This window comes from Amphiprion ocellaris, chromosome 8 (assembly GCF_022539595.1).
Source record: "Amphiprion ocellaris isolate individual 3 ecotype Okinawa chromosome 8, ASM2253959v1, whole genome shotgun sequence".
Classification (NCBI taxonomy): domain Eukaryota; kingdom Metazoa; phylum Chordata; class Actinopteri; family Pomacentridae; genus Amphiprion; species Amphiprion ocellaris.
The window spans coordinates 36,509,855-36,534,085 of record NC_072773.1 but is presented as its reverse complement, the minus strand read 5'-3'; the positions used below and the strand labels follow the sequence as shown (position 1 = coordinate 36,534,085).

Genomic DNA, 24,231 nt, shown 5'->3' with positions numbered 1-24,231 from the left:
GCTCTGCAGAATGCTAATGAGGTGCTAGGTGCCTAAGCCGGAGCTCAGGGTGATGCGTGCTCAGAGGCAAAAATAGAAGGCCGCGGCTCGAGGTGCAGTTGTTTCCATCACTGTCTGGGATTAGCGGCTTCTAAACACTCCGTTCCATTAAGGCTGTTGTAGCAGAGAACACACACGCCTTTTAAAAAAACACACCCACAAGCACTGCTTCCAAATACAGTAACGGCGGCGCTGCATTCAGAGGCTTGTTTTACTGCCGGTTTTTATACGTCTGCAGCTGCTAATGCTGCACAGACGACAGAACAGACCGGAGATTCAAACCAAAGACGAGCTGCAAATAGGTTTTATTGAACCTTTTATCCTCCGGAAGATGTCCGTCAGTCAGCCTTTAAAGTCCGGACGACATTTTCAGAGCTTAGCGTGAACCGTGGTCCTGTTCACACCTGGAATAACATCTGTCTGAGCAGATGTGATCACAGGTGGACGGTCTGAGGGCATCGCTTCACACCTGGAATTACAATCTGTCATGAACTGTTCACTGTGATCAGATCTGACTTCATGAAATCAAACATGTCTGTCTTTAACAAAAATGTATTATTCATTATTATCTTAAAGATTCACACAAAAAATTAAAAATTTATACATTAACTGTAAAAATAAGCTAAAACTGTAAATACTGACCACATTAAAAATCTATATTTTCACAAATAGTTACGCATTTCTTCAGGTTAATACGTAAATTACAATATTTTTTCTGTATTGAAATATATGGAGTAGTGAGAGTGCCAAATTAAAAAAATAATCCATAAATCCAGATCTGAAGACTAATATGGAGCAAACGCAGCAGCCGGAATGAGAAAAGACTAAAACCAGTGTGTCTCATTTTTGTCATTTTGTCTCATTTTTGTCATTTTGTCTGTCATTCTGTGTCTTGTTTTTGTCATTCTGTGTCTTGTTTTTGTCATTTTGTGTCTCGTTTTTGTCATTTTGTGTCTCGTTTTTGTCATTCTGTGTCTCGTTTTTGTCATTCTGTGTCTCGTTTTTGTCATTCTGTGTCTCGTTTTTGTCATTTTGTGTCGGCACACGTGTGACTCTGTGCAGATTGTAATTCACAACAACTAGCTGACAAAGAAGCACAGGAGGAGGGGCAGAGATTTGGGATTAAGTCAAATATCCTGTTTATAATATGTAGAGGGGGGAGCTGGGCTGAGTAAGAAAGGGATTGTGAAAGAGAGAGAATGAGATCAACGGAGAGACGAGGGCGACGAGGCCTCGGCGGTGACGGTCCAATCAACAGCTTCTGTCCTCCGGCGAGGACACGCTGGTTCTGCTCAGCCTAATACCTCAGACATGCTGTCACACTCAGGCACATGTCCTCCTCCCATCCTCGCTCTCCATTCTTTTTCTATTTTGTCCCTCTTTTTGCACATTTTCCTCGTCCCCCGATGGATCCAGTGCATTAGCAGAGCCTGGAGGAGGACCAGAGAGAGGAAGAGTAGCTGACAACAGAAACAAAACAACATCAGCACATGTTGGTCCTCCGGCTGAAGCCGAGACACGCGACTCTCAGATATGAGGAACAAGCCGTGTTGTTGCAGGGTAAGATCCAGCTGCTTTCCTCGCTTTGCTTTTTCCTGTCCGGTGCACACGTGTGACAACGATGAGGATGATGATGATGGTGGTGATGATGAGGGCTGGTTTAAAGGCTCTGTGATGATGTAACGCCTGAACAAGTGCAGCTCAGGAAGCAATTTCCAGTTAATTGACAGACAGAAAATTAAATGACTCACTAAAAATAATCAGGCTTTAGCGGATCAGATGTGAGAATGTTTCACTTTTCTCTGAACTGAGACAAAATGAGCTGTTTTCAAGAAGACTTTTTGTCGTTTTTGTAATTTTTTTGTCTCATTTTTGTCACTTTGTTTAACTTTTGTCATTTTGTGTCTCGCGTTTGTCATTTTGTGTATCATTTTTCTCATTTTGTGTCTCATTTTTGTCATTCTGTCTTGCTTTTGTCATTTTGTCTCGTTTTTGTCATTTTGTGTCTAATTCTTGTCATTTTGTGTGTTGTTTTTGTCATTTTGTGTCTCATTTTTGTCATTTTGTCTCATTTTTGTCATTTTGTGTCTCATTTTTGTCATTTTTGTGTCTCGCTTTTGTCATTTTGTGTCTCATTTTTGTCATTTTGTGTCTCATTTTTGTCATTTTGTGTCTCGCTTTTGTCATTTTGTGTCTCGCTTTTCTCATTGTGTTTCATTTTTGCCATTTTCTGTATTTTTGGGCCATTTTTACACAGTAGTTCAAGGACTGTTGGAAAGTTGAGAATCGCATAGTATTTTCTGACCATCTTTAAAATTGTTACCATGCTTTTCAAACCTGCTGGTTGGTTTTGGGGTTCAGAGAGCAAAAGGTGAAAAACTAACCAATTATCAAACCAATTAAATCAAAACGATGTAAAATCAGAACAAAAAACTGCCAGTACTTTTATATTTAACATGTTCAACATTCAAGTTTTATCATTGCATAAAATGAAAGTAACAAAGGTCGAATTAAGGGGTTCAAAGAGTGAGAAAAACCTAATATTTTAGATGTATAGCAACTCCTTTTGATATAGTAAGTTAAATATGACACGTACTGATAAAAGACAGAAGGTAAACAGATGTTAATGCACTGAAATGTTGCATCTTAAAATAAATGAAGCCAGATTTAGGCTCTCTGCTCTGTGCTGATTGTAGCTCAGGTTGTGGCCTCTTGATGAATGAGACGGGACTGAAAAGCCTCAGCAGGAATGTGCTGCCTGGTTTCTGTCTGGGTCAGAGAGAGAGACTCCTCGCTGTCCGTCTTCTTCTCTCCATCAGTCTTTGTCTCAGCTCTGACAGGACCAGGTCAAACATTCAGAGAGGAGATATTCTGGCTGCTGTTTCATGACAGCTGCCATCTGAACGCTGTTTGAACACGTCCTCTTCCCTTCTCACATCTTCACCTCTCCTCTGCCTCTTCTCTGGTTTCAACTCCGCTCGACAAAATATCTTAAAACCAGGAGGATAATTCACACGACATTACGTTATATTCTGTTGTCTTCTAGTAAAATGATTCATACATGCATGAAAGTCGCTGGTATTCATGACTTTATGAAGAACTGATCGATATCGTGATGCACAGAACGGATTTTGTTTCTCGTTTTTGTCATTTTGTGTCCCATTTATGTCGTTTTCTGTCTTGTTTCTGTAATTTTGTGTCTCGTTTTTAGCGTTTTGTGTCATTTCTGTAATTCTGTCTTGTTTTTGAATTTTTCGTGTCTCATTTTTGTCATTTTTATGTCTCGTTTTTGTCATTTTGAGTCTTATTTTTGTCGTTTTGTGTCTCGTTTTTGTTGTTTTTGGTCTTGTTTTTGTCATCTTGTGTCTTTTTTGTTATTTTGTCTTGTTTTGGTCACTTTGTGTCTTGTTTTTGTAATTTTGTGTGTCATTTTGTTGTTTTCGGTGTCGTTTTTGTCATATTGTGTCTTGTTTTTGTCATTTTGTGTCTCATTTTTGTTGTTTTCGGTCTCATTTTTGTCACATTGTGTCTCGTTTTTGTTATTTTGTGTCTCATTTTTGTTGTTTTCGGTCTTGTTTTTGTCATATTGTGTCTCGTTTTTGTCATATTGTGTCTTGTTTTTGTCATTTTGTGTCTCGTTTTTGTAGTTTTGTGTCTCATTTTTGTTGTTTTTGGTCTTGTTTTTGTCATCTTATGTCTTTTTTTGTCATTTTGTCTTGTTTTTGTCATTTTGTGTCTCATTTTGGTCACTTTGGGTCTTGTTTTTGTCGTTTTGTGTGCCATTTTGTTGTTTTCGGTCTCATTTTTGTCATATTGTGTCTCATTTTTGTCATTTTGTGTCTTGTTTTTGTCATTATTCACCTCTCCTCTCCTCTCCTCTCCTCTGGCTCTTCTCTAGTTTCACCTCCACTCGCCAAAATATCTTAAAACCAGGATGAAGATTCACGAGTTCCTTTGTCTTTTAGCGTATCTGCTTTGTTTTCCTGTGCGATGAAATGGCGAGCGGTTTAAGCGAGAATAACGGGATGTTTTGGTTGTATCCACGCGTCTTTTCATTTCCACAGCTGCCTTCTGTCACTGTCACATTGAATTACATGCTTCCTTTGTGTTTCCTCTGGAGCAGATGCTTGTCTTCCTCCTTTTTTTCCTCGGATCTTCTCCCGTTCATCCTCACGGTGATCTTGTGACATGAAGAGTGGTTCGGTGGTGGTTTTGCTGCCACACTGTCAGCATTGAGAGTGTTTTCCAGCTGTTAGCCCTCTGGGAAGGAGGCTGATTCCTCCTGATTTATGAGCTCACATGGACTGGTGAAATCCCAAAAAGTGAAATGTGTTCAGAGTCTCTTTATTTCTCTGTCAAAGCCTGAGAGCTGGCAGTATGCTGTAGTTGCATTGATTATATGTAAATATAGTTCAAAAATACAATGTAGAGGTCAGCATGTATGTTATAGGATGTATTTATGTGTCTGTATGTCCAGTCTGCATCATTATAAAACCATTGTGATTTCTCTAAACACATATTGCTTTGAATAAGTTAATCTACAGCATTGGTGTGTCTCTGCCCACTCATGAACGTATCGTATCGTATCATATCTTATTGTATCTTATCATATAGTATCTTATCTCATATCGTATCATATTGTATCATATCTTATCGTATCTTGTCGTATATCCTATCATGTTACCTTATTGTTTCATATCTTCTTATATCTTCTCCTGTCTCCTGAAGTCCTATCCCCATATGTCTAACCTCAATCCTACATTTCACCAAAAACCAAACACACACCTACATTTCAATGCTTTACCTTCATGGTTCCAGCTTTTCCTTCCCAGTGAGCGTCTATAATGATCAGATTTACTGACCTGAGCGATCCAGCAGCGACACACTCTCTCTGAATCAGTGTCACTTTGTTTTGACTCGACGGTCTCCAGGATCATGTTCCTCGTTGGCATTATGAATTAATTACGGCTGCCATATTGAGCTGGTGTGTGTGTACACAGTGTAATAAGATGCCACAGAGGAACATCTAAGAATCTGCTCTGCATGTAGTGGGTATTACAGCGAGGATTGCTTCTTGCTCTCCCTCCCTCCCTACCGCTCCCTCTCTCTTCCCTCATGTTTGGCCATTCTCCCTCTCTCAGACAAACATACCAGCGGCACTGGAGCTGCTGTGAGAGGCAGAAAACAAACACAGAGACACAGAAAAGCAGAAAGTGCTCAGTAGAAACCAGAGAGGAGAGGACAACCCAGAGGCTGAAGACCTGCCGAATGCTCGTCCAGCTGGCTCGAGGTCGTCCTCAGCCGCTCAGCTGTGAGGCGTCTGGGCAGAATGGATTTTATTTTTGTCTGGCAGCCGGCGAGCAGAAGCTTCAGCGTTGTAGACGATCATCATTTCTTTAGGATCATTTCGGAAAACGCCGCCGTTGTGATGACAGACAGCACGCAGAAAAGAAGATGGTAATGTGACGGTGTGGTTGTACTGTTTGTCTTAAATTTGGCAACTCCGATTTATTCTGTAAAATCTGCTTTTTTTTTAACAACTTAGTGAGATTGATATAATGACTTAAGGTTGAGGCTTTCTTACATAAAGTGTTAGATATCATGCATAGTTTCCATTCCTATGTCTTCTTTAACCCTCCTGCTGTCCTCATTTACAGCCACCAAAAAATATTGTTTCCTTGTCTGAAAAAAATCCAAAAATTCAGCAGAAAAATTCCCCAAATTTCTGAAAATTTGCAAAACCTTCAGGAAGAAAATTCCAATAATTCCTTAAAAGTTTCCCTTAAAAGTTTTTTTTTTTTTTTTTTAAATCCCCTAAATTTGGCAAGAAAATTCTTGTAAATATTTTCAAAAAATGAGTAAAAATCTTCCAAAAAATTCTAAAAATATCTAAAGTGATTCCATATATATCAGTAAAATTTCTAATATTTTCTTTTATAACATTCATATAAAAATCAACCAAAATCCAGTGAATTTCACCGGATTTTGGTTGACTTTTATGTGAATATTCTTCAGAAACTTTTTTAACATTTTTTTTCCACCAAAAAATGTTCAAAGATTTCCCCAAAATGTTGAAAATGTGGACATCAGAAGTTTCACTGTGAATTATTTTTTTTTCCACATTTTCAAACTTTAAAACAGGTCAATTTGACCCACAGGACGACTTGAAGGTTAATTTACTCTTTCCTCTAATAACTGTCTGACAGTCGATGGACCAGAAGGTGATTTCTAGAGCCTTTAATAGCATTTTTTAATTGATTAATTCATTCGGATTAATTCTGAATTTGGCAGTTCTGAACATTAGTTGGTCCCAGATGCTAAAATGTGAACATTTGCTGCTTTTCTCATGATTCTAATGCTTTTAAATGTCACATCTTTGGTGATTTTTTTTAAGCTAGCTCACACTAACAATCCTAAACATCCACACACCTCGTCCTTTTTTAACGCATCTGAAATGATTCACAGTTTTTCCTCGTAACATGCCGAAGACATGACAGTTGCTGCGCAGTCTCCTGTTTTTTTTTTGTTGTTTGTTTTAAATAGGACCATTTATTTATTACGTCCTGACAAGCAGCCCTTTATGTCGTAACGTGCTCGTACCGGGACTGTGAGCAGCATAACTTTCATACTGGCCGCCGCTCTGCCGGAGTGTTTTGACTCAAGGTGAAGGTCTCGGGTTACCGGGCAGATTTCACAGACCGGCCACTGTATCCGCCTCCTGCATGTGAGATGTGAGTCATGGCAGGAGAAAACATCTTTAGTGCAGTCTGAGGTATTAGTTAGAAAGCTTCTTTATTTTTAATGTGGTGATACTTCCATTTATTACATGTTGAAAAATACAGTTTATCAGTCAAATTGATGTAGTTTTGTGTTAATAACGGACGTATGCTTTAATATTTATGAACAGTACCGCTACATTTACGGTAAAGAAACGTATTGATATTGTTGATTTTAGGGTTAAAAAATGTGCTACATTCCATATTTTACTACAAAAATTTACATGAAAATACCATATAAAATAAAGTTTGTGCGACTTATTCTAAATATTACAGCATGTTTCCATCATCAGCACAACAGTTAGTGGATTTAACATTGAATATGTGGATTTTTAGCAAAAATTGTGGTTAAAGCTGTCATAAATATTAAAGCATATGACTGTTATCAACACAAAAGTACATCAATTTGACCGATAACAAATTGTATTTTTACATGTAATAAATGCAGAAATGTTCCTTGTTCTAAATATTGCAGCATGTTTCCATTAACAGTGCAACAATATGAACATTTAACTGGGAAAACTGGATTCTTTTTGAGAATTAAATGCAAAAACTGCAGTATTGTTCGACATATTACGGCATTTTTCCATTAAAAGCTGATCAGGAGTCGGAAAATGTATTTTTTCAAGAGAAAAACAATCTAAAAAACACACTTTTCTCCTGATTATTTACGGAGATTCAGTGTTAAATAAACTGCATCAGACTGATTTTTACCGTCATGGTTTGAGAGTTTTTCCAGTGTAGTTTTGTTTCAGTGGGACTCTCAGGCTGAGGAGGAAACTCTTGAATGAGTGTATTTCTCCACCAGAGAAGGTGTTCCCCTACATAAAGTGGATTTTGTTTGGCTTTGACTTACCGTTGGGATGTAGCTGGGTTTTAAAACACCCGCCCAGCTCTGCTGAATGTTCAGGACTCTGTATGTGTGTTTCTGTGTGATTTTTCCCGCCCTCCTTGCTGAATATTTGCCGTGTTGTTGCAGCCAGAGTGCCATTAACCCGACTATTCCTGTTCTGGGAGTGACCTCAATGTTTGGCTATTTGTTCCTGTGTCGACCAGGTCGCACAGAGCATCTTTATTTCCTCCCGGCAGAAAGACGTCTTGTCCCATCCTGGTGATTCAATGGAAAACACACAACAAGTCTGTTTGCAAAACTACAAATCATCGCCTCGCCTTCACCTGAATAGCCTGAAATTTTTCAGTGTTTTCTTGAAACGACAGCAGCTTTGAGTTGCTGCTCTGCGGCAGCTGTTGGAAGCGTTTAACCAGGGGTGACAAACTCATTTTAGTTCAGATTAGTCACATTCAGTCCAGTTTGATCTCCAGTGGACCGGACCAGTAAAATCACTGCATAATAACCTAGAAATAACCACAACTCCACATTTTTCCTTTGTTTTAGTGCAAAAGAGTACATTCTGAAAATCTTTACGTCAGGAATTATCTTTTTACAAAACATCATGAACAACTTGAAATTTTTTTCAAGAAAAATAAGTTCAATTTCATCAACATTCAGCCTCAGTTTATCATTTCCACATTACAACTTCCAGATCACAGAGTGTCTACAAAGGAACACAACATTTAGACATCTGGAACTGAACCAGAGAGGATTTTACTTTATGATCAAAAAGACAAAAAACAAGACAAAATATTATAAAAATGAGACACAAAATGACAAAAGAACAATCTAGTATTTTACTTTCTGATCCAAACAACTTGTCATGGTCTAGAAATGATTTTAAATTTATAGTTTTACTAATTTATAATCTGCAGTTAATGTCTTCTCTGGAATTTTTCCACTTTGAGGGCCGGATTGGACCCTCTGGAGGACCGCTTTTGGCCCGCGGGCCTCATGTTGGACACCCCTGATTTAACACTGATGACTGTGAACGACTGCAAAGTGCTCATTTTTCCTCTCAGAGGAAAACACCGATCATCTTCCTGCCTCGTTGTCAGACTCGGAGCTTCTAATCTCCTTTTACAGGAAGCTGCAGAGCCCCAGTTTGTGTCCCAACATTTGATCTGAACAGTCTTCGGATTGGTTGCAGCTCATTTAGCAGCTCTGACATCCTCTGATTAGCGTGCCCAGGTGCGCTCTCACCTGTTTTTCCCGTATCTAAGCGCTCGTTTCTGGCTGTTTGTTATGAAAGCTGCCGGTGTGAGTTACATTAAGCAGCTGTGGGCTAATTACAGATGAGATGAGCGCGTCAGTGAAAGCTAAGCCCCGGTTTGGTGTAATAACACGCCTCGTGCACATGCAGCGCAACACGTCAGCTCACGTATGACGACTCTGAAGAGTGTCGGCTCATTCATAATTCCCTGACGTGCTTTTAATGACTTTAATCACGGGCCTGGCTGCCTCCTGACTGCCACCTTCAAACCATCCTGCTGCTGATCGAGGCCTTCGTGATGATGATGATTCATGATTGGTTGATCCCCTCGTAGCTGCTAAATATCACGTCTGGCCGTCTCGGTGTGCAGTAGCTGTGTTTATGTGTAACCTCAGTGTAATTAATTTGTGTGTTTGGCGTGTCATCGGTGGTGGTGTTGAGGTTGAAAATACTCACAATATTTTGAGAAAAAGAATCCGAAGAAGATGAAATAACAAGTCTAAAGATGCAGCTTTAAGCTAAAACGGGTGACAAACTCATTTTAGTTCAGATTCCACATCCACAATTTCATCTCAAATGGACCGGACCACTAAAATCACAGCAATAACCTATAAATAACCACAACTCCTAATGTTTTCTACGTTTTAGTCCAAAACATAGAAATCGCATCTTATCTCGCCTTATCTCATCTTATCGCATTTTATTTTATTCCGTCTTATCTCACCTTTTCGCATCTTATCTTGTTTTACCTCATCTTATCTCATCCTATCGCATCTTATCTCATCTTATCTTGTTTTACCTCATCTTATCTCATCCTATCGCATCTTTTCTCATCTTATCTCACATTATCTCATCTTATCTCATCTTTTCACATATTATCTCAACTTATCTCATCTTTTCTCATCTTATTGCATCTTATCTCATCGCATCTTATCTTATTGCATCTTATCTCAGCTTATCTCATCTTATCACATCTTATCCCCTCTTATCTGATCTTATCTTATCGAATCTCATCTTATTGCATCTTATCTCATTTTATCGCATCTTGTTATAACTTTGCTTTTTTGTCATATCAAAGAATTTCTTTCGGAATTATTTATGGTTTTATATCGTATCTTAAAATGTTATTGGCAAGAACATACATTTTCTACACTGACAGTAAAAGCACGTCCCTAAACACAAAAGACACAGTAAAAATAGTCAGAATAACGGTAATTAAATTAAAATGCAGAGTTGGTGAGCAGATTTGAAGATGCAGCTCAGAACTGAAGATAGACCTTTTTTTTTGAAAATGTGCTGAATCATGTTGACATGCTGCTCCTTCACTACTAAAGCATCTTAATGTCTTTAGACAGCCGTTCATTCAGGACCAGCTGCCTGCCGTGTCGCTCAGCTGAGCTCCGTCGATTGTTCTATGGTTTGTCGCTGCAGCTCCAGCGTTAGAGATAATCTGTTTATGGCTCAATTGAATTTTCCCCTGAAACTAAAGAGTGTCCGTCTTCCTCTACCTGGAAGAGTCACGTGATCCCAGAGCTGCTGTCATTCAGAGATTTGTCATTTTCAGTGAATGGATCTGCAGAGAAACAGACAAAGTTTATCACAGAGCTGATGTGACACAGATGTTAGTGAGGGAGTCCTGATTTCAACTCCTCTAACTCCTCGTACTCCTTCAGGACGACCGACTGCTTCTGCAGGTTCACTTCCACCTCCAGTGAGGGATCGGTTTTCTTTTGAGCTTTTGGGCATCATATCGGATTTGTGTAAACCAGGGGTGTCCAATGTGTGGCCCACGGGCCAAAAGCGGCCCTCAAAGTGTAAAAATTCCAGAGAAGACATTAACTGCAGATTGTAAATTGTGTCCAGTAGATATGATTTTCCCGCATGGCAACGCACCGCATCTGAAAACCGCAGGGATGGCGGGCGGTCACTAGTGGACCACAACATGGTCACATGACAGCTCTGGACCAACAGCAGGCCACTGTCCATCCCTTATCTCTCCTCTCTGTGAGCTGCAGGAAACCCGTTTTTAAAGCGTTCCAATAATCTAGTAGGGAATCTGTGTATCAGCGCCGACATAAACACAGGAAATTGATCCTTTTCGTGTTTATTTAGAGACTGATTCAGTGTCTGTGGACACTTTGAAGTTTGGCCAAATCGGGGAAGTTGTGGTTATTGTGCTTCACATATTTCTCAGGCGTTTTGTTTACGTAATGTCTCAGAAAATTAATATATGAGAGGCAACTTATCGGACTCATAAACGGAGGAGGTGCAGTAGTGACGAAAATGAGAAGGAAGGATGAAATAGGTTTGACTTTGCTGCCATTTTTGGAACAAAATATGAATATTTTCCCATTTTATTTTCGATATTTTTGTCTCTTTTAAAGTCTTTATGCAGAATTTGGGCTTAATCATCTCAATATTTATATTCTTTCTAAGAAATAATCTGTCCAAATCTGTTTAATTAATGATTGTGGAAACAATGGGGTTCCCGCCATCTTCAGGAAAAAATCTATATGCAGAAGTGAACATCTTCATATCTGAGCAGATTTTTTTCCAGGTTTATTTATATATGACTTGTTTGATGACTCTTATCCAGGTTGTTTTCTCCTGACTAGATCCTTGCTTGTGTTGGATCTACTCTCAGATGTACGCCGCATTTGATAAAAGCGTCTCCTTAATTAGATTGTCCAATTGTAGAATTGTAGACTTATAGAATAGAATAGCTCTTTAGTCATCATACATGGAAGCATGACAAAAATATAAGTAGCTGCCACCGGACGGTGCATTGAAACAGGCTAAATTATTATATTAAATATTACAAAATGAGACACAAAACGACAAAAAATGAGACAAACGACATGAAACAAAACAAAAAATTAGACAAAAAAAGTTACAAAGCGACAAAAAATGGACAAACAACAAAAACGAGACAAAAAATGACAAAAGCGAGAAACAAAACAAAGAAAATAGACAACGCAAGCGAGACAAAAAACCCCACAAAACGACAAAAACGATACACAAAAGAACGATTAAAGCAAAACACAAAATGACAAAAATAAGACAAAAAATACAAGTGAGACAAAAAGGAAACAAAACAACAATAACATGAGACAAGCAACAAAAATCAGGCAAAAAAACCCAACAGAAACAAGACAAAATATTACAAAAATGAGACACAAACCGACAAAAGCGAGAAACAAATTGACAACAAATGTTGACAAAAACACAAGCAAGACTAAAGGAACACAAAACGACGCAAACGATACAAAACAAATAATGATGGTGAAACATCAGACTGTTAAATGTGCATCATGTGGGCTCCTTAATGTTGATGCATTCATCAAAATTTCATCAGAGTTGTGCAGTTGTTAGCCTGCAACTTTTTCACTTAGTTTTTTTTTATGTTTTGGTGTAATTGGTGCACATTTAGAGTCGTCTTTGTTTCCTAGTTTCGAGGTTTAATATTGGTTTAAGCTTCATGCAATCGTCTCAGTTCATATCCGATTGAGGACCTTTGCTTTGCATGTCATCTCCTATATTTCCTGTCACTCTCTACCAAAAGAAAACGGCAAACTGCCCTGCAAACATACTAAAAAACACTAAGTAATGTCACTGTATCGCCTCAGGAGTGCATTAAGTCCACTGTAAAAAAAAAAAAAAAAAAAGTTTTTATGGAAAAATTCCGCTACCGTAAAATTATGGTAAAAAATGTTCTACATTTATGGTAAAGAAACATATTGATATTGTTGATTTTAAGGTTTAAAATGAGCTTCATTCCATATTTTATTGTGGGGGAAAAAAAGTTTTAACCTTTAAAAATGTAAAAATTTACATGAAAACATCATATAAAATAAAGTTTGTGTAACTTATTCTAAATATTACAGCATTTTTCCATCATCAGCACAACAGTTAGTGGGTTTAACATTAAATATGAGGATTTTTAGCAGAATTGCGGTTAAAGCTGTCATAAATATAAAAGCATATGACCGTTATTAACACAAAAGTCCATCCATTTGTATTTTTTGCATGTAATAAATGTAGATATTTGTTATATGTTCTAAATATTGCAGCATGTTTCTGTTACCAGTACAGCAATATGTACATTTAACTGGGAAACACTGGATTCTTTTCGAGAATTAAATGCAAAAATATTAATAATATAACATTATTGTTCTACATATTACGGCATTTCCATTAAACTGAGCAGGAGTTGGGAAATTTTTATCAAGACAAACAAAATCTCACTTTTGTCCTGATTATTTATGGTGATTCAGTGTTTTATAAACTGCATCAAACTGTTTTAGAGTTTATAGGTTTTTACCGTCATGGTTTGAGAGTTTTTACAGCATCGCTTCGGTCGCTTTCCTTTTTTCTTTGTTAAATATTTCCCTCTTGTCCAGGCAGGAACTCGCCTGACATCAGGAATGTTGGAGGACTATTTCTGTTTCATAATGATACTGGACAGAGATATTCAGACTGTCACAGCGCTGGGACATCTTATCCACCGTAATGTGAGCGTCGTCGTTTATTTCGGCGGCCGAGTGAGAAAGATCCGGGTGTTTACATGAAGCTGTGTGAATCTGCAGCTCTGTACGGCAGAAAATAAACACATTTATTAAAACACACTCGCTTCAGAGAGCATTAAATGAGCTGAATCTGTACGGTAGCTGGTGATGTGTCCTGTTTCTCATGACTGACTCACATCACCAGCAGTATAAATACACTCAGAGTTAACCCGCTGACCCACGCAGGGCATTTCTGCTCTTGACATACTTTTAATCACTGTGAGCTCATTTTCCTGGCAGTATAAAGTCCTGCACTTCTATAGGGACATTAAAACCCTGAACGGAAGCAGAGAGAACTCAGAAATGTCTGCATGTCAAAGTTACAGTGCCATAAATCAAGAAAAAATCAATAAAAGAAAATGATGAAAAAGACAAAAAAAATGACAAAAACATTACAAAACGACAAAAAATGGACAAACGAGACAAAAAATTACAAAAACAATGCAGAAAACAATAAAGCAAAATACAAAATGACAAAAATGAGACAAAAACACAAGCGAGACCTAAAGGAAACACAAAATGACAAAAATGAGAAACAAAATGATGAATCAGACAAAAAAAGACAAAATATTACAAAAATGAGAGACAAAACGACAAAAGCGAGAAACAAAATGGCAAAAAAAGACAAAAAATTTGACAAAAAAGTTCCAAAGCAACAAAAAATGGACAAGCGTCAAAAACGAGACAAAAAAATAGCACAAATGAGACAAAAAAAGACAGACGCGAGAAACAAAACACCAAAAAACGTACCAAAAAACCACAAGCGAGACAAAAAGGAAACACAAAACGACAAAAACAAGAAAAAAAGCGACAAAAATACAAGACAAACAACAAATAATGACCAGAAAAACAACGCAAACAAGACAAAATATTGCAAAAATGAGACACAAAATGACAAAAGAACAATGAACAATCTAGTATTTTACTTTCTGATCAAAACAACTTGTCATGGTCTAGAAATGATTTAAAATTTATAGTTTTACTAATTTACAATCTGTAGTTAATGTCTCCTCTGGATTTTCCAAAAATGTTGAAAATGTAGACATCAGAAGTTTCACTGTGAAAATAGATATTTTTTCCACATTTTCAAACTTTAAAACGGGTCAGTTTGACCCGCAGGACGACACCAGGGTTAAGATCTGGAACATTTAATGTATAATTTAAGAGCTGTGAGCTGAGTTTGTTACATAAAGACTCTGGTCTGACTTCCACCACTCTGCTTCCATAATTCCCCTCCTTCTCCTCTTCCTTCATATTATCATCATAATGACCGTTGTTGTGTTTTTCCTTCATGTTATCACCATGATGACCGTTGTTGTGTTTTTCCTTCATGTTATCATCATGATGTTGTGTGTCTTCCCTGCTGGGTGTGGCAGAAACTGACCAAAATGCTCTGAGTCATGGTTGTTTCTGGAGCTGCGGGGGAAGAATCCGGCGTTTTCAGATGATAGTGTGATCGGATGAGATGGAGAGAAAACACCTGAGGAAGAATGAGAACAGGGAGCGGCAGATGAGCAAGAAGCAGCAAACCTAAAGAGACATAAAGCACAGAAAAAGGAGATCAGGATGAGAGAATTAAGTAGGAAAAGTGCAGAGAAGAAGCAGCAGAGCAGAAAGCACAGCTGGAGAAAACAGAATCCATCACACCCTGACACACCTTCCTTTGTTTCTGTCCACATCTGTCTGTTGAGGGGTATTAATTCAAATATAATCTCAATGAGAAAACACAAAAGTGGTTCGATCAGGGGTGTACAACTTGTCATGGTCTAGAAATTATTTTAAATTTATAGTTTTACTAATTTACAATCTGCAGTTAATGTCTTCTCTGTAATTTTTTCACTTTGAGGGCCGGACTGGATCCTCTGGAGGACATGTTGGACATTACATTTACATCATTATGTAACGCTAACACAATCTGTCACTTCTAATGTTCACTTTTCCCCCGTAAGTCTTTTTTTTGTTGTTCTACACGACAGTGAACACGTTCCGTCCCTCGTTAAAATGCAGCAGTGTTCCGCTGACGTTCACACATCACCCTTCAGAAGTCGTATATCTCCCCACAGCCGTGCACGTACATGCATTAACCCCGAGGTCTGCTGCTGCTGGCCTTTGCTGGGCTAAATAAAGCAGGGCCTAAAAGTGGGTAGTGGGCCATGGGTTCAGGTCAGAGGGAATGTGAAACCACAGCCGTCACTCTGTTTACTGGATGCTTGTTGTCAGGAACGTACGCTTTAATGATGAGATGTTGGTGTTGGAGCAGAAATTCTCTGAGCGGGTCAGGAGGCTGAGGATGAGAGACGCCGTTCAAAAGAAAATGACTCCAGGTTTCCTGTTGTTTACTGCTGTAGCTGCCAGAAAGGCACCGATCCACCAAAACGATAAATTGATCCCTTGACTGTCGTAATGATTAACTGTTTACCAAGCACAGATTCATGATAAATCTGAAACTACTTAAGTTATTATGCTGCTTTATCATGCTGTTTTTTTATCCTATATTTCTTAGTTGTATTTTTATAGTTATTTATTTATAATTATTGCTATTATTTTTATTTGGCACTGGACTGGGACTTTTTGATGCAGCAAATACATGAGAAATTAAAGTCAAAGAATCTTGAAACTTGGATCATCTTCTTTCGGCTGTAGTGCCTCGTCTTTTCATCTAGTTCTGAGCAGATGAGCATAAATATTTGTGACTATATGGGACGACAGCAGAGTGTATCAGTATTATTTTTCATGAAAGTCACAAATGGCGTCATGATGCAAGCTGTTCTTGAAGTCATATATGCATTTGGACTAAGTTTCTGTCCATATAACATCTGTACGTCACTGACAGAACGCAGCTCGTCTGTCTGGTAACCCATAAAAAAATAGCTTTTCTTGACTGTCTTCTTTCTCTCTCGTGTTTCCAGAACCTTAAATCTCTGGAAGGCTCGATCCAGAACCTGCTGTCCGTGCTCTACCCGCCCTTCGAGGCCACCGCTCCCACTCTCCTCAGCCAGCTCTTCCAAATCATCGACAGCCGTTTCCAGGGAGACGCCCTGCGCTGTTTGCTGGACTTTCTGGTCCCGGCCAAACACATCTTAGACACCGTGCAGCAGGCTGCATGTGTAAGTGATGGTCTGGTACACATCGTAAGGGCCCTTAGCATTTTAAATAAAGTCCATTTATTTATGTTTTAACCAGGAGAGTCAAACTCATCTTAGTCCAGGTTCCACATTCAGTCCAGTCTGATCTCCAGTGATCCGGACCAGTAAAACCACAGCATGATAACCTAGAAATAACCACAACACTTAATGTTCCCACAAAATAAAACAAAAAAAGAAACAAAAAATTGGACAAAAAAGTTACAAAGTGATACAACAATGGACAAACGAGTCAAAAAATGACACAAATGACACAAACAAGACCAAAAATGACAAAAGCGAGAAACAAAATAGCAAAAAAGTAGACAACACAAGCAAGACCAAAAAACCGCAAAACAACGCAAACAATACACAAAACAAATAACAGCAACGAATAAAGCAAAACATAAAATGACAAAAGTGCTACAAAAAACTCAAGCGAAACAAAAAGGAAACACAAAACAACAAAAACACGAGACAAATGACAAAAATCTGACAAAAAAAGACAAAAAACAAGACAAAATTTTATAAAAATGAGACACAAAATGACAAAAGAACAATAAACATTCTAGTATTTTACTTTATGATCAAAACAACTTGTCATGGTCTAGAAATTATTTTAAATTTATAGTTTAATGTCTTCTCTGTAATTTTCACACTTTACAAAGTCATTAGGCAGGCCGAAATGGACCCTCTGGAGGGCCGGTTTTGGCCCGCAGGGCGCATGTTGGACACCCCTGGTTTAAATAAAGTCCATTTATTTCTTTTTCAGATTCAGATTCAGAAAACTTTATTTGTCCCCGGGGGGCAATTAAAAAGGCAAGTAGAGCAGGCAGTGCAACGCTGACGTAATATTTAGGAAATAGGGATGAATATATATATAAGTCTATAGCAAGTAATATAGGAATAAAAATAAAGAGAGAAATGAGACAAAAAAACACAGCTTGGTAACATATTAGTGCAAATATGTCATACATAGTACAACTTTTAAACTCTGCCTTGTCCTGGTCTGTGTCTCCTTCAGGCTCAGTACTCTGACGTCCTCTTCCTCTGTGAGGGCTGGCCTCTGTGTCTCCGGGACCAAGTCATCGTCCATCTCGCTCCCATCGACCCCCTGCTGCTCCGCCCCGGTGACTTCTACCTCCAGGTGGCGCCATTCTGCGACCAATCAGCTCGCATCGTGATCTGCAGCCTCCTGGAAGAGGAGGAGTTCCAGGCAGAGGTAGTGGAGGAGACCCCGATCCCTGAGACGTCGTATCCCTGCATCTTCAGCCTCGACTGGTTGGATGAGGTCAACCTCGGCCGCCGGGGGACGCCTCTCAGCCGATGCCTGCTCGCTGCCGAGCAGGGCGTGGTGAGGTTGCCATGGGAACGGGTGGCCGTGCCTGATTTCGTGGACGCGCCGCAGAGCTCCGGGAGTAGCATGGCCTCTGCTCCTTCCTCATATCCTCCTTTACCGCCTCTGCTTCCTCTTCCTCCACTTCTTCCTGACTTTCCTGAGAACTCTCCATCCAGTAAATCTTTTCCTCTTTCCTCTTCAAAAGAATCTGCACCAAAGCAGCAGAATTCAGTTTTGACATCTTCTTTGCGTCCTTCTGTTTTCTCTGTGGAGACCCGGATATGTCCAGCGAAGCACGGCATCGCCGTGTCGCTCTGCCTGGTGGATTCTAGCGCTGCTGCTTCATCCAGACGGGTGAAAGTTAAAGAACCAGAAGCCGATCCTAAACCTATAGGCTGGGTGTCGCCTAACACATGGGACAGCAGATTCACTGGGACGAAACCAAACACAGCTGCAAAAACCAGCACCGCTTCAGATACAGGCAGTCCTGATAAAACTGTATGCAAAGGTGGGAATAGGGGAGATTCTAAAAACCCGCAGGATTCGAGCAGAAGAGCTGCAGAAGGTGAATATATCGATATCCAGCAGGCCGCGATGCTTTTCGGTCAAACTCAGTCATTCGCAGAAGAACGACCGACGTCAGACGCACAAATGGAAGCACAACGATATCCACCGAGGCAAAGACCAGCAGCACCGTCACATGTTCAGCTGCCTACCAAACCACACAGTCCTTCTAGACGTGCTGCTGCTTCATCTACAGTTCCTCCATCATCCCTCCACCATTCCCCTCCACATCAGGCCCACCCCGACTCCCTGGAACCCTCTCCATGCGCTCGTTCCTCAGAGAAGCCGTGCACGCCCTGCATGAAGCGGAGGCAGGGCGGGAAGGTCAGCAGAGCCCAGGAGCTGAGGTGTCGATACCGAGACTCCTACCAGGCTGCTCTGCAAAACCCCGTCAGCTTCGGACAGGAGAGGCTCAGGGGGAACATGGGAGCTCTGATGGAGGAGGACGATGACGGGAGACGGGGACCAGAGGATCCGTGGTGTGACCTTCAGGGAATGTCCTCTGGCAGCGGAGATGTTTGTAAGGAGTCAGGAGAAAAGAACACTGTTCCATACTGGAAACCAGGAGATCCCTGCATGGATTACAGGGGCAGGAATGCTTTACCGTTTGGCCCCCGACCAGAGCAGACGACTGAAAGGACCGCTGTGATATTTAGGGAACCGCAGGATGTACAGTCCTCCAAATGTTACGGGAACATACACAACGGCAATGGAACAAACCCAGCAGAGGAGGCGAGGATAAACACAGCCAAAGCTTTGCCGAACGGTCCTGAACAATCAGACGTTTCCCCCGAACACCACAGATTAGCGTTCAGTTCAAGAGACATCTCTGGAACCCCCGTGACCCTCATGGCTCGTGAAAGGCCACAAAACACAACCGGCTCTGCAGCGACGTCACAGAGCAGAAGAGAACGCGTGTCGGATGGAAGATGCTCGTCGCTCTCCACGGCAGTGGTGGAGACCTCAGAGAGGTGTGAGGTGGTGATAGTTGAAGGTCAGAACGTCCGGAGAAGAGAAAAGGCCGAGTCATGTGTGGAGATTCCTCAGCTGCATGTGGTTAAATGTAAAAACAGCACCGCGTTCGGACTGGTTTCACCCAAGATCAGCAGGAGGAAGATGGTCGCTGCAGGTACAGAGTTATCCCATTCTTGTTTTTTACTTTTTACAGTTTGATTCTGATCCTTCTTCATTAATGTTCTCCAGATGCTGCTCAGCCTGGCGGTGCCTCCATCACCAGCAGGAATGGTCATCTAATGGAGAACCCATCAATCACAGATCCATCTCCATCAGCAGGGCCACAGAAGATCTCCCAGCATGCCTCTGCTCGGCCCCGACCGGACCACCTCCCCCTGGGATCCCTGGACCCCAGAGCCCACCCTCTCTACCTGGGACTAGCAGCTCTCCCAGGTAGTTCAGTCTGAGACAAATAAATCAGCAGCTGCTTCTTCTGTCCACATTCATAGTTTCTCTTCCCACTGTATAGACAGACATCATCTCAGTATTATCTTGTTGTTGTACATCATCATGTCTCGCTGTAGCAGTCTATCAGTCTGTGTGAATGTTTAAGTCTTATTTAACCCTCTTAACCCCATTTTAAAAATTGCCAAAATTCCATCCTTTATCAAGCCAGAAACGGTCATTTTTTAGTTTTCCAATGAACCTCTTCATACTTTGCTATTTACTTCTCATGTGTTTTCATGTTTTTTTCTGATGTGCTGTTGTGTTGGTAAAGTTAAAAAAAATCTAAGCTTAAAATTATGATATTTCACCAAAATCAATCTACAAGCCTCATCTCAAAATTTGGCAAAACAAATAATTTGTTCTAACCAGAGTTTGTTTAAAAAAAAAAAAAAAAAAAAAAATGGCATCCACATATGTGGATTTTTTTTCAAAAATCATATTGTTCATAATAGGGACAATAATAAAATAATATGAATAATAATTATTATAATAAAATTACAATACTAATAATAGCAATATAAATTATTAATATAAATATAAGAGAACAGTGGCGTGCACAGACATTTTGGAGGGCAGGTGCTCAGTGGAAAAAAAGGCACCTTGTGCAGCGTGTAGAACCACTGGCTGCCTTAATACAACAGTGTGAGATGTGAAAAAACTAAATCAGGAACACATTTTCTGTAACGGCATTTATTTTAACATCTTAATAATGACACACAAAGGGTCGATAAAACATTGTACCGTAACAATTGGCAAACTAGGAAAGCACTCAGAGAGTGCAGTCCTCCTCCATGGCTGTTCAGGTGATGTATCATTTCCAATGGATGGAATTTTTAATAAAAAATGACCTTGTGCTGAGCACAGAGATGTTATGCATGTGCATGTTATGTATGGATACCAAATTGCATATAAATTACTCTGACAAAAGTCTGTTGATCAGTTCATCACTTTGGGCAAGCCTTTGTTTTGCTAGTGTTAACCGTTGCCTCCATGCTTTTATTTTGAAGGCGTATTTTTAATGTTACGGGCTTTTATTTTGTCACCATCCCAGCGGCACAGGAAGTGTTTATCTAAGAAGCGGTCTCTTGACGTGACGAAGACGCCGAAAAGTCAGAAATGTTTTTTTCTTTCATCACATGAAGATGAAAGGAAACGGTTCCAGCTGTTGCTGTCTAGTAAAGGATGTGTTTAAACTTAGAAAGCAGCTGGAATGTAAACAAGATCTGACGGTGTTTCCTGAAGAGAGGAGGGAAAGACAGAAAGGTGGATTTGTGTTCAAAATAAGGCTGACGGCGGAACGTAAATAAATGCTTAGTGAAACATCAGGAACTTCACCATTGTCTGGCTTTGGTTTGCTACATACATGACATAAATATGTAGCGGGACTCAGAAAATTTCATCCAAATCCGTTCATCCGCTTTTGAGTAATATTTCACACAGAGACAAACACCTGTAGCAACTGAGGCTTCTGAACAGCACACTTACCTGCTGCTGCTGCTGCTGCTGCTGCTGCTGCTGCTGCTGCTGCTGCTGCTGCTGCTGCTGCTGCTGCTGCTGCTGCTGCTGCTGCTGCTGCTGCTGCTGCTGCTGCTGCTGCTGCTGCTGCTGCTGCTGCTGCTGCTGCTGCTGCTGCTGGTGGTGGTGGTGGTGGTGCTGCTGCTGGTGGTGGTGGTGGTGGTGTCCGCTCCTCGTGTTCACCTTACAAGATGGGGCGAGGCACGGCACGGCACGGAACGAGTCGTGTGCGCGTATACCTCCGTGTGTGCATCGGTGTGTGTGTGTGTTTTGTGTTTAAATTTAAATTTAAAAAAACTGAGATGTGGAGGGCACCTGCTTGATACTGAGGGCAAGGGGCAGGTGCTCTAGCGCCACCTGGTGTCTATCTGTGCACGCCACTGTAAGAAAATATAAGAAATGTAATAATCAAATATTAGATATTGTCAAATTATTATATTATATATAATCTAGAATTCTGAATATATGGAATGAAACGGAATATAAATTAAATACAAATGAAAAATGGAAATAGTGAATATCTACAGAATGTTTTTTTTTTTTACATTATTGGTAACTCATCTTAAACCTTGTAGATGTGTTGTACATGTTGAGTCCAAATTCCATCATATTTGTCATATTTTACAAAATGTAATCATTTTGTGAACTTTTTTATTTTTAATGGAATTATATCTGAGTTCTCTGTATTTCTAGTTGTGGTTGTTCTGTTTCTTTTTGTTGTTGTGAAAAATAATCCCACAGTGAGTGAAAAGTGCCCCTGGTTTGGGCTCAGAGGGTTAAAATCAGATCATCTCTGTTTAAACATCATTTCTTTTATTGAGAGTGTTAACTTTGTTCTGAACAACCAAAACAATGACTTAACTGCAGGATCTCTGATGTTCTTTTTGTATGTGCCGTTTGTTTTTTGTCCTTTAGGTTTTTGGTTCTGGATTGTCTTCTTCAGGCTCAGTATAATCTGTGTTACTCCTGACAACAGTAAACCTGTTTTAGTCTTTTAGAAACAGCTCAGTGACTGGAAGTCCTCATGAACAGAGAGCAGGACCTTAGATGTTCCTGATCTGTGCTTCCTCCAACCTGCAGGCAGCAGAGACCGGACAGGCAGAGCCATAGTTGAGCTGTATGGAGACCACCAGGGATGGAGATCAGCTGGAAGCAGCCAGGAGCTCTTCCAGATGCTGCTCTACTTCCACTCCATCACCAGGTACAGAGGGAATTAATCAGTTTGTCTGTTTCTGTGGTTTCCTCTGTTGTGGGCGCTGCAGTGCACTGATTTCTGTCTGTATCCAGGAAGGAAATCAGAGAAGCTGGAATGACTCTTATCTTTGATGCCAGGAAACTAAACCCTCAACCACAGCTTTATAAAGCTCTGATGACTCTTCAGGTAAGAAACATGTTTCTGCTTGGAAATGACTCAGATCAGAGTTTAAGGTCCAGAGTGAAGGATTTGGCAGATAAAGAAATAGCAAAATAAGAAATGGTTCTAATAAATAAAACTGCACAAACAGTTGATGTTTGCAGGTGCTAATTTCAGGTGTATTTCTATCTTGTTGACATTTGTTTCCATTATGCATGTTTGGATTTACCTGCCATGATCAATAAATTTATAGAACTTTAAATCACGATGCAGAATTGTGCCTCAGGAGGATTTATGGAGTGTTTATTGATTGCAGGAGCGATGTCCTCAGGCAGTCAACAGTTTGGTCGTTCTGGTTGACAAAGAGAACAACCTCCGGCCAGAGAGGTGTCTCGGGATACAGGTCGGCTTTTTACTCTTCCTTTAAATCACGCTGAATATGAAGAAGTTTTATTTTACACCTCCTAAGCTCTAGTTTATTTCAGTGCTTTAACTAAATATGCTGTATCCTGTGCTCAGTAAAACAAACTCTAAAGAGGTTCTGTAGTGAGTAATGACGTGAGGATTTTCCTGTTAATTGGACATTTGTCTCCCTAAACGCAGACAGACGTGGTGACGTCGATGAAGTCTTTGCTCAGACTGGTGGAGGTGAATCAGCTGAGCTTCCGGCTGGACGGATCTCTGTCTCAGAGTCACTGTGATTGGACGGAGCTGCACCAGGTGAGACGGACACAGTAACACTTTACCTGCAGCTGCTGCTTCTCCACTGCTCATGTTTTATGTCTTTTATCCTGTAGAAACTCTTCCCGTTTGTGTTTGATCTCCACGAGGCGTCCAGCCTGCTGCTGAGAGCCATCAGTAAGTTAGAGGAGCCTCAGAGGACGGACACTGTGCAGGTACCTGAACAACCACCTGAACAACCACCTTCCACCGGTTCCTCATGCTGCTCTCTGGGCATTAAAACCTGAATTTATCCTCAGTTATAGAACTCTATATTTGTGAAGACTAGGGATGTCCGATATTGTCCAACTCTCAATTTCCGATTCCGATATCGACCGATACCGATGTCTGTGGCCTATTTAGCTCATTTTGGGTAACATCACATATCTCCTGTGGTGGAATTAACACTTGAAGACCAGATATCTGTTGTGAAGCTAATGGATACAGCATCAGCAGTTAGCTTCTCGATGTGGCTGTAAACAACATGGTACAACTCGGGGAGGCAAATATTTGAGAAATACTTATGATTTGGCAAAATGTGGCTCAAGGAACGCCACAAGTTTGGTGAATCTGGCATCTTGCATGATAGAAAAGGGCTGGTTATCCATTGTGATATGCTCCATGATTTTCTGATTGATGGCGTTCGCCCTAGGGATGTCTGATATTATCGG

General features: G+C 40.2%; 1 protein-coding gene across 6 annotated transcripts in view; it reads left to right on the top strand.

Moving 5' to 3' along the window:
- Positions 1-24,231, top strand: part of LOC111585305 (uncharacterized) — a 50,007-nt gene that overhangs the window by 6,409 nt on the left and 19,367 nt on the right. For 4 of the 6 annotated variants that reach the window (XM_055012701.1, XM_055012700.1, XM_055012702.1 and 1 more), the window contains exons 2-9: positions 16,395-16,592; positions 17,632-19,639; positions 19,714-19,917; positions 22,567-22,687; positions 22,774-22,867; positions 23,157-23,243; positions 23,444-23,560; positions 23,638-23,736. In XM_055012701.1, coding sequence (XP_054868676.1) covers positions 16,395-16,592; positions 17,632-19,639; positions 19,714-19,917; positions 22,567-22,687; positions 22,774-22,867; positions 23,157-23,243; positions 23,444-23,560; positions 23,638-23,736 — 2,928 coding nt within the window. Of the gene's footprint in view, positions 1-1,286; positions 1,600-5,181; positions 5,497-16,394; positions 16,593-17,631; positions 19,640-19,713; positions 19,918-22,566; positions 22,688-22,773; positions 22,868-23,156; positions 23,244-23,443; positions 23,561-23,637; positions 23,737-24,231 lie in introns of those variants that run through there. The other 2 variants (XM_055012703.1, XM_055012704.1) reach the window with 2 other exon arrangements.